We start from the raw sequence: 14434 nt of genomic DNA on the forward strand, positions 1-14434 counted from the left end.
AATTGCAGCCCAACAAATAATGATAAATATTAATTTGAAATAAGAAAACATACTATTCACCAATTGTTATTCAATTTAACATTTTCACAAATTCCTAAAATATACTGATATTTAAACAAGATGAATATCAAAAATAATAAGTAACGAAATTTTGGTAAAATACAAAGAAAACTACTCCACAATATTTGTAAAAAAAGAATTTATCACTAATACTGAGTGATTAATGATTCTTTAAAATATATGCCAAAAGTTTTATTTGTCTTCTTCATGATTTAGACTCCTATTACTTATAACTCAAACAAAAATTATAAGCAATTGACAATTTAAGAATTTCTCCAAATTTATTGTTAAATGATTTCCTGATCTTAAATAGGTACATTAAAGCATTTTCAGAAATACATCCTTTGCAATCAATGAAGAATTAGCATAATGATATTGTGATAATACACAGGATGTTTATACATTTTCAGAATAATTTTCTCACAATATATTTAATATTTTAAATAATAAGATTTATTTCTCAAATGCTTTATCTGATAGCCCTTTTCTTGGACTATCAATATACATTTGGAATTCCAAGATATGAGTGCATTTTTTATAGTAGTGGTATTTTACTCCTCTTCTCTTCACTGCTTTCCATAGTCCATCTACTGTTCTAAATTTGCATTTAGAAAGAGCTCAATTTTTAACAGTCTGAAGTCAGAGTAATCTTTGGAGACATGTAAGGGGGACTTTAATAGAATATGGTCAAAAGATATAATCTTGATACCTGTCTCCTTAGGCATTTTTTTCAAGCGATTCAGTGGTAGATTTATGTGGTTAAATTTAATGGTGTTAAAATGTCATTTTAGTAATATGTAAAATAGATTTTAACATTATTCTTGACCTAACTTTAAGTTTCTATTGAATGAGATACCAGCAATAATCACATATCCTTTACTAAAACTTTCTTTGGATTCTTGGAACCAAGTTTGAAAATCTTTTTCTCTCCTTTTATAGTAGTAAATTGATCTTTTCTTCTACAACCAGTTAAGTAGATCTAGACTTCATTAATCAATTTCCATCTCTCTCTGGCTAAATGACATTCATAAAACAGTTTACATTGTGTTCTGTATTCAGCAACATGTCTAGCAAAAAGTGGTGAAAATTATGTTTCATGGTATGTTTTAAGATTTAAATCTTTCTTTATCATCTTATTTACACCTGATATAGATACATTTACAGACTTTATAATTGTTCTTTGAGTTGATGGATTTTCTTTTAAAACCAGAGAACTTTCTTTTGAAATTGTTATAGTAGTATGAACCTTGAAAGTAATATCTAAATAAGTATAATGGTAAAGATGACAGAGACTTATCACACTGCTGCTGGTTACAATTCAATGATTTTCGAGACTAGAAGCTCTTTTATGAAGTATGAACCTTCTTTGGATATTCATTTGGAGTTGTTCTGGTTGAAAGCAATACATGACAATTTTTCTCTTTACTATTAATAATATAATATTACTTGCTTATTTTGCATTTAAAGATACTAATTCTATGTTTTCCACATTTTTTTAATTCAGAGTTTGTTTATATGTTCTATTTTGAGAGCAGACAATTGTTTGTGTTTCATATAATAACCCGTTGCTAGATATATTCTTTTGAATCACTTATCATCTTTTTCAAAACTGTTCTAAAAATGTATAAACACCCTCTATATATGAGATATATAGTAAAATATAATACAATAAATATAAATCAATAAATAATCATTGTATAATTTTGTTGATTGTTGTTTATGTATATCAAAAAATTTATTGTGTTATACTTTATGATATAACAATAAAAGCACAAATATGAAATATGAAAAAAATTTAATTATTGTAAAAGATGAAAATAAAAAGTATACAAAGTCGTATTTTTTTACTTTCATTTATTAAGTGACATATTTGCTTGTAATTATAAAAAGGTGGTCCTAATCTCAAATATTAGTTCTATAGTAAATTTCATAAACGATTTTCATATTTCCAAAAGCTTTGTGATATAACTTATTAAACAAGAGAGATAGGAAATACTTTATATAGACTGCAGAAAAATAAATCTAAAATGAATTACTGCTGTTTTTATCTTATACAATTAACTTAAAAAAAGCATCATATTACATTTATTATGAAATAATTAATAAGCCTACAGTCATTTAATATGCAATATTTCTGTGAAAAAGGCAATTTTTACAGGAAATGTTCTCTCTTGTAACATCAAAAGTGATTGCAAAAATGAAAATAAACCAACTCTATATCAGTAATTATAACAATAATTCTGTATATGACTCAAACTTGATCTAGTAACTAGGAAGAACATTCGCTATTGTTTAAGCAACTTGAAGCAAAAAAAAAAAAAATTATATTCACAAAGATAATCGTATAGATCAATCTATCAAAAGAGAATGCAAACTGAACTTAAGAAACCTTTCAGTGAAATCTATGGAAAGTAATTCTAGATTATATTCAGCATTATATTGTTTACTATAAAGAAGATGGACAAACATGAAATTCTCATTATTCTTTCCATTAAGTTAATAAATGCTACCATTTATGATCTAAATAGCAGCCTACATTTAGTAATAGTTGCAAACCTCTTATCATACTGAGTTATGTAAACATTTACAACTGATAAATTACTAATACGTAATATAGCAGAGTACTGTTCATATGTTTCACATTTATATATTGTTTTATATTGGTTTCAGAACATTCCTATTTCTTTCAATGATGAAATCTGTTTATATCTAAATTAATTAATGAGTTTCATTTTTATGTCATTTCCTTTTTGATAAAAATATTAAATATCACAGTATTATTTAAGAAAATGTATTCAATTTTCTAAAACAAAATTTTTGTTCTATAATTGCACTTTCTCTCCTCATTCATTGCATTAAATGGCACAAAACTGGCCAAAAGTGTAATATATCAAAGAGTAAGGATAATAGATTATTGGCTAATAGATGTTAAATAATCATAATAAAGTGGAAGTCTACACATTTGTAGTATCCTGTAATAGCAGAGCCCATAAGCAAAGAATGTTCTTTTAACAAAACAAGTCTATTTCAAGAATTACTCTAATATACAATTCTTAATGACTCTAATATAGAACTCCTTACAGTTCTTAATGGATATTCTAAAAATATATATATATATTTAGAATATCTATTATTAGTGGCATTTGAATCTTGTTAATTATATCTATGCAACCACTGACCACTACAACTTAAGAAAGTATACAATATAAAAGTATTAATGTTTTTATAATAAAAATATGAAAGATAAGCATTAAAACATTCAATAAAAACTATAATACTATGAGTTTATAATAAAAACTAATAATTTTGCCATCTTGTAGTTCATCTGTTAGCTTTTGAAGATGTGCAACTCAAAAAGCTAATATAGATCATTATTGTATCATCATAAAGCAAGATATGCTAAGAGAGAATATGGAAAAAAATGGATTCTAAGATTAAGGTGTTTGCTCGTGCGACAAAAGAGAATCTCATATTGAGTACTTAATATCATAATGTATCACGTAATTCATAGTACATAAATCATGTTTGAAGACTTATTATTGTTTCATATATTTAGTAATGTTTATCACTTCATTTTGTAATTACAAACATTAGAATGTACATTCCACTGATATAAATTAATTCTACTGCATTTGCTAATCATTTTTGACTGAGAATGGGCATTTAAGACACCTGAAAATGTTAGAAAGTAAAAATTAAAGCAATTGCTGGAGAAATAATGTCTTATTGTATTAAGTTTATTTCTATGTTCTTGGAATGTATCCTCCCAAATTTTATATATTTCTACAGATAATTTGTTTTACTTTATGTAAATCTTTGTTTAGGCATTCTCTCTAGAAACACAACTCTTACATAAATTATTGTACTGTACTACAACTGCTTACCTTAACAATTTTGAATTAGTTCATCTTCAGATGCCAAACATGTTTAATGCATATTTTAAAATTTCAAAATTTAAATCAAAAAGAAACAAAGAATTTTATTGTAATGTAATTGTAACTGATGTTAACATGTTTACTTGACAACGTACTACAATCTAATAATATCTGTTTGTTCCTTTTTTAATTACAGTTTCAAAAATCTTTGATTAATTTTCAATTCTAGCTATCAGACTCCTAAAGTAACAATAGACCTTTTAGGTTGAGACACGTTTAGTCTACTGGAACAATAACAGATTTGTAAAGATCAGCTTTTATGCTTAAACACATAAAGATATGTTGAATTTTTATTAAGAACTCAATCAAGCAGTTCAGACTTTAAATTTTTTCTATAAATTGAAGTTAATGTTGATTTATTTATCTTAATATATTTTCAGTGAAACTTATTTCACAGGACTGCAAGAAAAATATATAATAAGAATTTGCATTAACTCCAATAAAGCAGATTTTGTTATTTTAAGAAATTGCAGTTAAATTCATTATTTATGGAAAAATTTATGTAGTAATGCAAGATACAAATAACCTAATATATTTTTTTTACAAAACTTTGTTAATATCCATTGATCTAAACTGAAAATTAAATAAAAATTTCAGCAAAGTGAAAATTTTAATTTGAAAAAATCTTTTTGATTTCTACCTTGAAATTTTATGATTATTATTATAGTAAGATATAAATCATTTCAATTAATATGTATTAATGCTACATTATTTTTAAAATATATGTCAATTTTTAGATGTAAATTAACAAAAAGTTTAATATATATAATTAAAATTAGTATATAATTTAATATATACATAAATTCTTTTGTAAAAATTAAAATATATAAAAATTTTAGTTGTTTAATTCTAACCAAATACATAAATCTGAAGATTTAATTTCAATGATATAATCAAATATCTGTCAGTTAAAATTTACCACAATTACTCTTTAGCTTGGAAACTATTATTATGTATATTTAACAAATTCTTAATAATTTTAAAAGAAAAATTGTGTATATTATATAAATTTAATTTCATATAAAATAATAGGAAAGTCAAAATTTATCTAAATGTTTTGAAATCTTATATTTCTTTTTAATTATTTATTATTTTCTTTATAAAACATCAAAATAGTACAATAGAATAAAATAATAATAGATTTCAAATATATTTTCAATCAAAGTTGATACAAAATTTAACTGAAATACAATAAATGTTTTAGAAACAATAGATTAAAAAATTGCATTATGTATGATTTTAAATTCTTAAAATTAATTGGTGTATTATATTTTGATATAAACTCATATTAGAACCGTTTAACTTGTTAATAAAAATATATTTGTTCGTAATTAGACACAATATAATAAAATGCTTGTAAGTGAAGATTTCTAAAATAAATAAATTTCTATGATATTTAAAATTAATTAGAAATATAATAATGATACATAAAAATCGTAAAAATATCAATTGATATCATTTGACACATTCAAATGACGCAAAATGGTGGAAATGGTGAGATGAGTGAACTTGTCAATAGGACCTTTGAAATCAGTTCATTTATAGATCTATTCAAATGCTTTGGTTGCCTTTATCATTTAACTTCCATGCATATCAATTAGAACCAACTGAAATAATTTTAAAACAATTAAAATCATTTAATATATTATTATACAGGTATTGAATGATTTTAAATGTTTTTAATTCAAGTAACTTCATACTTCAATTCTATACTTTCATACATAAAAGAAAAAAACAAATTCCAAATGAGCAATTATTTATGCAATTATTTATTGTGACATTGTCACAATGCCAGGCTACAATTTTTAATCATATTTTTAATTTATTTAATTTAAAAATATATGCTCTCCACCTCAAATTAGTACTGTAGTGTCTTGCCCCTGTAAATCATTCTTTTCCTTTAACAATAGAATCATGCCAGACATTATTATCTGCTTTCAGGGAAAAAGTTTTGAATTTAAATAACATGACTTCTGGTTTGCATTGGAAGGTCATATATAATTAATCAGGGCCTCCTGCCCCTAAGGTTTCCATATCTGATCTTGGATTTCATCTATCTAACTCTGTCTTGAAATTAAGGAATGACAGTGGGAATTTACGTCTACACTTTTTGCAAACTGCAACCCAATAAATTATAATACTTCTCTCTGTCCAAAAAAAGAAATCAAACATGTTTTAGTGAGCACAAAAATCAAATTAATTGTCTAAAAATTTGCAGAATATATGAAATAATTTTAAATTTGAAAATGCCAGAAAAAAGACCAAAAAAAAAAATTACTGTGCAGTAACTTTTGGGGTACCCTGTATAATTAATGATGTAATTATAATTTATTTTATATTATAAATCTTTTGATTTTATCTGATATATAATACCTTTAAAGCTTTTAATATTTGATCATTGATATTCTCAGAACCAAAAGTATTATGTTCCCATAAATGATCCCATAACACTTAGCCAAGCTTCAAGGACATTCATGCTAGAATGTCCTTACAGTAAATGCCCACTCAATAAGACTTATAACAACATGTTATACTGAAAAGGAATTGCTAAATATGGTTATTTGAAATGCATATATAACTACAGTATAATTAAATTATATTACAAATACTTGCATTGTTAGTCACTGCAATTCTAGACAATTGAAATTCAGCATAGAATATTCCACCAAAAAGTTTTTTTGGTTTGTGAATCATGAAAGAAATAAGAGAATTACTTATATTCAGTTCATTTCATTTTAAATGATTCCAACCGCACTATTTCAAATTATATCAATTGATATTTTTACTAAAGGAATAGTTTGCTATATATATATATATATATATATTTAAAAAATAACTTGCAGATAAATATGAATCAAAGTTAAAATAATTACAAAATTTGAAATTATTAACTAAAGAAATTCAAATTACATTTCATAAAGATAAAATTTAAAACATATTATTAATTAAAAGAATAATTATTCTAATATATAATGTATATTTTTCAATTATCTGGCACTATATATAATGCCAGATAATAAATTTTTAGATAATAATTTTGTTTATGTTATCTTTAAATTCTTTTCAGAAATAAATTTTATTTTATACCAATAATTTTATTTTTATATAAATAAAATTTCATATGTTCTTTATTCACACATATAATAAAAATTAAAACAGTTTAATTTTTATTAGTGTTTTCAAAATTTTCAATAGAATAAGACTAAATTTAGTTTATATAACTTTTAATTTAATGAATATAACAAATTTTAATAATGATTTCTCATTATACACCAATAAAAACAGAAATAATAAATTTAATAAAATATTTAGCTGAAAATGTTTATTGGATAGAACAGGTTTTGGTTCCTAAAAATGAGACACCAACTTTTATTGATAAGAAATTTAATGAATACGAATATTTAAATGCCATTCATATTCATTCGTTTTTAAATATGAGAAAATTATTATACAGAATTTAAATTATAATCTATATCATTAAAATTACTAACAACATAATAAATGATTTACAAACAGCAAAACCATTTATTATAATAAAATATATATCTATATATATATATTTTACTTACCTTCCAATGTCTGATTTGTTTTCAATTTAGTAAAAGAAAGGAATTTGGATGCTACTTAAGTATAAATTATTTTCATCCAAGAAATTTTCTTTTATGAGCTGGGAAGAATTATTTCATGTACTACTGTACTGAATTAATTACTACTTACTAGGTCATAAAAAGTAACATTGAAATAAAAATCAATTTCTTCACATGATGTAAATCTGCAAAATATTCTTTACAATTATATAAGATGACTCTAAATATTTTGAAAAGATTGAAAATATTTTGTCAAGATTTATATAATTTATCATTTAATTCTCATACTAATTACATAATACTTGGCTGTTCTCTCTCCCAGTAAGTTTGTATTTATAAATATGCAAAATTAATAACAAAAAAGCACAATTTAAAAATATTGATACATAATAAAATGCATAAATAATAAGCTAAATTTTATTTTATTTAATTATATGAAAATAAATTCTAGAGAACAAAATTAGGAGACAAACATATATAGTTATATTATATATGTATAAATATCTATACATATATATAAATATATATACATATACAGTATATAAAAACAATATATATGTATATATATATATGTATATATATTATATTTGTTTTTTGTTCAAAATTTTTTCCATGCTGTTACAATAGAATTTTTTTGCCACAAATTATTTAATTTCTAAATATAGCAATCAGAAGCCAGCAAGCTATTTTCCCCCCTAGCAGAGATTTTTGAATTATGAAAAATATTCCAAATGTTAAAATTTCAAAATTGCCATTGCTTGCTGAACTCTGTTATGCAAAGCAGTGCCAAATCCTAACCCACAAAATATAAATATAACCAGAAAAAAATCATTCCTGGTTATAATTTTAATCGTTATAATAATACTCATATAAAATTAGAAAAATATATATTCTAAACGAAATTAAAAATAAATCTATTAATCATAAATGTAATCATATCGAATTATTACATTTTAAAAAATATTAGAAAACATTTCCAATTATACACAACTTGTGTATATTTGCAACTGTTATTGAATTTATATCTAGTTTAATACAGCAATACTCAAAAAATCTTATTTATTGTTATCTGTAGAATTATCATATCAAAGTGCTTATTATGATACACTGCAATTTATTTTAATTTAGAGGCATCCATGCATTAATAATTCTGTGGGTAGGGGATGGCATATATAAGCTGCATAGGGCTCATGCTAACCCACACAGCAAATAAATACAAAAAAAACTTAATGCTCTCTTAAAATAAGACATTAATTAGCATGTGCAGGAGAGGCAAAAAGAGACATTTTTACACAGAAAGAGGAAAGAGAAAAGAAAGGTAGCCTACCACAGCAGCGGCGTTAGCTCTACTCTGGGCAGCCTTTAGCTGTGCTTGCAAGTGTGGAGGGGGATGGAAGTATCGACACTGTTCCCGCGTGCATCGGCCCTTTACAAAATCCATACAGACTGTCACCATGCCTTCAGTACTGTCGACTGTCACATGATCAGGGGGATGAGCAAAGCGACACTCAGTTTCGGCACGCTTGCAGTTACCGCGCTGATATTCACGGCAAACCTGGACAGCAGAAACAGCACGCCAGCAATGTGATACTATATACAAATGTCACTGACATGCCACCCACCTAATTCATGCTGGGGTAGTGCAAGATGACATTTATCATATTCATCCCAGTGTTGTTTAACATTCTTCCTCAAAAAAATAATATGGTATTCTCTTAATAATTAAAAATAAAAATAGCAGCCATATTTTTTTTCTTTTTACAAAATTTTAATGGTAAAACGAAATTTTAAATAATTTAATAAAAAATTTGCATTAAATATTAAACTGATGACAAAATCAGCAAATTAATTTTTGATAAAATTTATATTCCATCGATTAAAAAAAAAATTATAATTTTGACCAAAATTTAGGCAAATTATGCAAAATAATTTTTAAAGGAAGAAAGAAATTTAAATAACACCTCTTTTAATTTATATATATATAAACATATTTAATTTTAATTAAAGTTTGACAAAATATTACAATTTATTAAAAATATTTCAAAAATAAAAAAAAAATTAAGAAATAATAAAGAATTGTTTATTAACATATTTATAAAAAGTGCTATTTAAACCTATGAGATGGTGGCATTTTTCGTTCTTATATATATATATATCATATCATATCTTTAAAATTTTTATTAACTAATTCTAAAATATACTTTATATAGTGAAATAATAAAATTTTATTAAAATTATTTTAAATATTTATTATTTTGATAAATTTAATAATTTAGTAATTCAGTTAAAATTATTTTTATTTAGTTAATTAGTCAACAGCAAATATATTTTCAAAGTTGAAATAATTTTTAAAATATAATTAATTATAATTATACGAAAAGCAGATAATATGAAATTTTTCAATACGTTATCAATACAAAAATTACTGTATCATAATAAGCAGTCACAATAAAATCATTAAACTTATCTGATTATTATGAAAAAATAAGAATTACTGTATTAACAATGATAATTCTGAATTCTGTTTTGTATTATCTCACATTTTATCAAGATCTATCTTGGAATGTGCAGAAATTTTCAGAATTAAAAAACAAAATTAACTTTTAATTGAATTAAATATGATAAAAAATATATATATTAATTGTATAAAATATAATTTCAGAAGTTTTGATTTTAATAAAAAAAAAGTCTTCATAAAATCAAGCGTGATAACTTCTTGCTGTATTAAATAATTTCCGAGGAATTAAAATAATGCAAATAAAATAATGTAATAGACAAATATTTACATAACATTTACAATTTATTATATAAATTATATGACTATTTATATATTTTTACGAAAAAATAAAAATTTAATTATGTAAGAAACCTATTTTTTACTTCCCGAGAAATTAAACAATGAACGGATTATCATCTTAATATCAGATTACTAAGCACAAACTGTATGTACGGCTGGAATTATTATATTACTAATCAACAGTACTTTTCGCTCATTTCCAGCAGCCACTTGACATTGCAAAATCAAACGCGCAAACATTTTCATAGAATTTTCAAAGTTTTTTACATGCATGCTACATTGTATGGCTTCTTTATTTATGTGAACTGGATTGTCAATAATAATTTCCACACTATAAAAATTAATCCTGCGTCCTTGCAATTTATACATTATAATTTGTACTACCAATGCAAATCTTTGATGAAATGCCCGACACTAGCCACTGAATGGGGCCAAAAATGTTTGCACTTTTGATTTTGTATTATGCCAAGGAGCTGCTAGAAATATGTGAAAGGTACTATTGATTAGCAATATCAGATTACTTATACAGAAATATACAAAACATTCTAATTATAGAATTAATTATCAATGAATACACGTTAAATGATTAAAAATTTTTAACTTTGTCATTCCATCATTTATTTTATTATTATTTTCTTTTAATAATTTTTTCAACTACTCAAGAATAAATCATTAGTAAGATTAACAAATCATTCAGGATGCTATTAGAGAATTGTAAAGACATTATGCTCTTTCCAACTACAGTATTTCAAATAAGAAAAGAAATTATTGTGACATCATCAAAACACCTGGCTGCAATTTTTAACCATATTTTTAATTAATTTAATTTAAAATATATACTCTTGATCTCAAATTAGTAGTGTCTTGCCCGTGTATATCATACTTTTCCTGATAACAACAGTCATGCTGATCATCTATGTAATTCTGTCTGGAGAAAATTTTTGAATTAAAATCACGTGATTTCCAGTCTAGACTGGAAGTTCATATATAGTTAATCGGGGCCTCCTACCCCTAAGCTTTCCATGTCTGGTCTCGACTTTCATCTAACTCCATTCTCAAGATTAAGGAAAGACAGGCAGTCAGGCAGACAACAGTGGGAATTTATAGGACTACAATTTTTTCAAATTGCAGCCCAATAATCATGATTTTCAAACAAATGATGGATTTCATTAATTTTTTCACAGAAATAACTTTCTATATATATAAAATTATATGAAAATTCCTTAACAGCGAATTTGTAAAAAAAGAAGAAACTTTCTTTTGTCAAAGTATTTATGTTGTTCTCCTGCTTTATTAAGTTAATTGAATTAAAATCAGTACTTGAAATATGTTAAATATTTTTAATATATAACAATATACGGTATTTACATTATTTTTAATTACTGTAATAATATAGTATTCTGAATTGTAGTACAGTATTATAGTATAAATTATAACTTAAAGCTTTCTTAGTTGTTGATGCTGTCATAAAATTGTATTAGAAAAAAAAAATGTAATGATATTGTGAATTATTTACTTTATCAGTTGATCTGAACCATATTCCTTAACTGCTCAAGATGAATATATTCAGAACATTATTAATAACTTTTTGCTAATTATATATTAATTTCATATAATCTATTCTAAATAAAAATAAATTCTATGTATTCATATAATGATTTGTTAAGAGAAAATTATTATTAATCTTCTGCTTTGTCAACTTGAGGCAATAATGCTTTATTAAATAAGCCATTTAAAGTTACCTAATCAAATTTTGTTTCGTGAATCTTTGAAAGAAAATGCAGTGGATAAAAGATCTATTTACAATATAAAGTTTATCTGAAAACCATCAAATAATTAGCTGTTCTTTAATAAAGAATTATAATAAATCAATCTACAAGAATAATTATAAATATTTTTAAAGATTACAATATTACAGAATGCCCAGGGAAACTTTCTGACTAATAATTTTTAAAAACTTATGAAAAAAAATACTTGAAAAATCTGAAACATAAAAAGGTTTATTAAGCAAGAAACAGAAAGACTGTACAGTTGTATTAGATCATTATATTAAAAACAAAGCAATACTTAGAAATATAAAACACAAAACATTGAAGTAATAATAAAATACTTATTGACAATTTAAAAAATTGAGAATTAGAAAAGAAAATTCAACAAGACAAAAAATAAAAGAATAAAAAAGAATTTTAAAAATTTAGTATTCCTGCCATATAAATAAGCACAGATAAATTTTTTTAGGAAAAAATTATAGAATAATATTTCAAATTAAATCAAAACTAGAAAATTAAAAAGCAAACATTCAATTTCAATATTAAAATATTGTTAAAACAAAACTTACATTTATTTGTGATTATTAAATACATAATGTAGTTTTAAATAGCTTTTTTTTTATTTTGACTTTTTCTGCCCTGTGGGTACTAAGAACATCTTTTAATCATACCCTCCTGGGTTTGCCCAAGCCTACAATGGAGGCAACCATGTGGTGAAAGATGGGGCATGACACTGCTGGGACAGACCACAACCTGAAAAATTTCTGGGATTTTTTGACTGCCCAAATTCAATTCCGGGTGTCCAGAGCAGTAGGCTGACGCCTTAACTACCTTGGTCACCCAGCTATCAAAGTTTTAAATGGTTAAAAATTTCTATTTTCAAGGAATATTTCACTTTCACTTTGATAGTATCAATTAAGTAAACAATTTAATAGTTTTCTATGGTTGCTGCACAATTTATTTTAATAGAAATGCTATATTAACAGTATTAATAGCCTAAGATAAATTTAGAAAAAATAAATAAAACAGAAATAATACAAGGTCCAGTGGGAAAACAAGCAATTATAAATAGATGGTTATTAACTTTTGAATATTTATTAAGAAATTTCCATGTACAAAATTTCAAATAATGTAGTTTGCTTTTTATGTTCAGTGGCACATTATCCTATGGACAAAAAGGGCAACTCTCCATCAATAGTGGCCCCCAAACCAATCTTATAAGAAATAGTTTCCCCAAAATACTCTCCCAAAGAAGTGTTTGAAGTCAATGTTTTACATGAAGTCACCTAATTCAAATATGCTTGGGCCCCATAAAGCTATAATGTGTCACTGTTTATGTTTTGAAGATGGCCACTCAACTGACCTTCATTTGTGCATAAACACTTCACAACTTTGAAGTATGCCAAGCATAAAGCACACAACATATTCTTGGATATAATATGAATTGCATGACAAATTTTTGCTTAAAGAGTTTTGATATTTTGTGAACAAAGAATGTGGTATATGAAGATCATGTACAAAATAAGTTATTGAAACTCTTTAATATAGAAATTACTCATGCAATCAAAAACATACCTGAGAATATGTTGTGCATTCTATGCATGATGTACTTGAAAGATCCAAAGAGTATCTACACAAGAATAAAGATCACTTGAGTGATGTCGTCTTCGAAACATAAATAGCAAACCATGTTGTTTGAAATCTTGTACATTAAAATTTCTTAATAAATATTCAAAATTTAATAACTCTCTATTTGAATTGCCAATTTCCTTTTGCAAGACCCTGTATAATTGCAATAATATCAACTAAATGCTAGTTTTAAGGAGTCCAGAAATTTACTTGTGATTAAATATTTTATGAGACATTTATCTCCATTAATATAATTTGAATAAAGAACAAACTTTATGTCAATTCAAATTACATATCAGAATGTGTTTTCAACTAATTTTTGTGCACTATGTCATAAAATACAATTGTCCATTAAGCTATAAAATTTACACTATTAGTGTTTAGTTGATCTTGATGATAAGATGCAGTTAATTGTAACTATGACAATGATATAATATAATTGCATTTAGCTAGTTCCATGTTTTTGCTTTCATAGTTAATGCTGGATAATTCTTCTAAAATCTAGATTAGATTTTTACGAACTGTTGAAAAAATTTAATAAAATGATAAAATCTAAGCAGAGGTACTTTCACGAATGCTTTATTGATGTAAGAAAAATCAGATACTGATAGCTTTTCAGGGTTATTTTTAGATAAATTTAACAAAAGCTAATTCCAA

At 24.5% G+C, this 14434-nt stretch overlaps 1 protein-coding gene across 5 annotated transcripts in view; it reads right to left on the bottom strand.

The window, feature by feature from the left end:
- LOC136968563 (muscleblind-like protein 1) overlaps positions 1–14434 on the bottom strand; it is a 194829-nt gene that overhangs the window by 72380 nt on the left and 108015 nt on the right. For 3 of the 5 annotated variants that reach the window (XM_067262575.1, XM_067262567.1, XM_067262558.1), the window contains exon 5: positions 8910–9137. The exons of the other annotated variants lie outside the window; for them this stretch is intronic. In XM_067262575.1, coding sequence (XP_067118676.1) covers positions 8910–9137 — 228 coding nt within the window. The remainder of the gene's footprint in view (positions 1–8909; positions 9138–14434) is intronic. 5 annotated transcript variants of the gene reach the window in all.

Source organism: Centruroides vittatus, unplaced genomic scaffold (assembly GCF_030686945.1).
Source record: "Centruroides vittatus isolate TY-2023 unplaced genomic scaffold, ASM3068694v2 contig_1033, whole genome shotgun sequence".
Classification (NCBI taxonomy): domain Eukaryota; kingdom Metazoa; phylum Arthropoda; class Arachnida; order Scorpiones; family Buthidae; genus Centruroides; species Centruroides vittatus.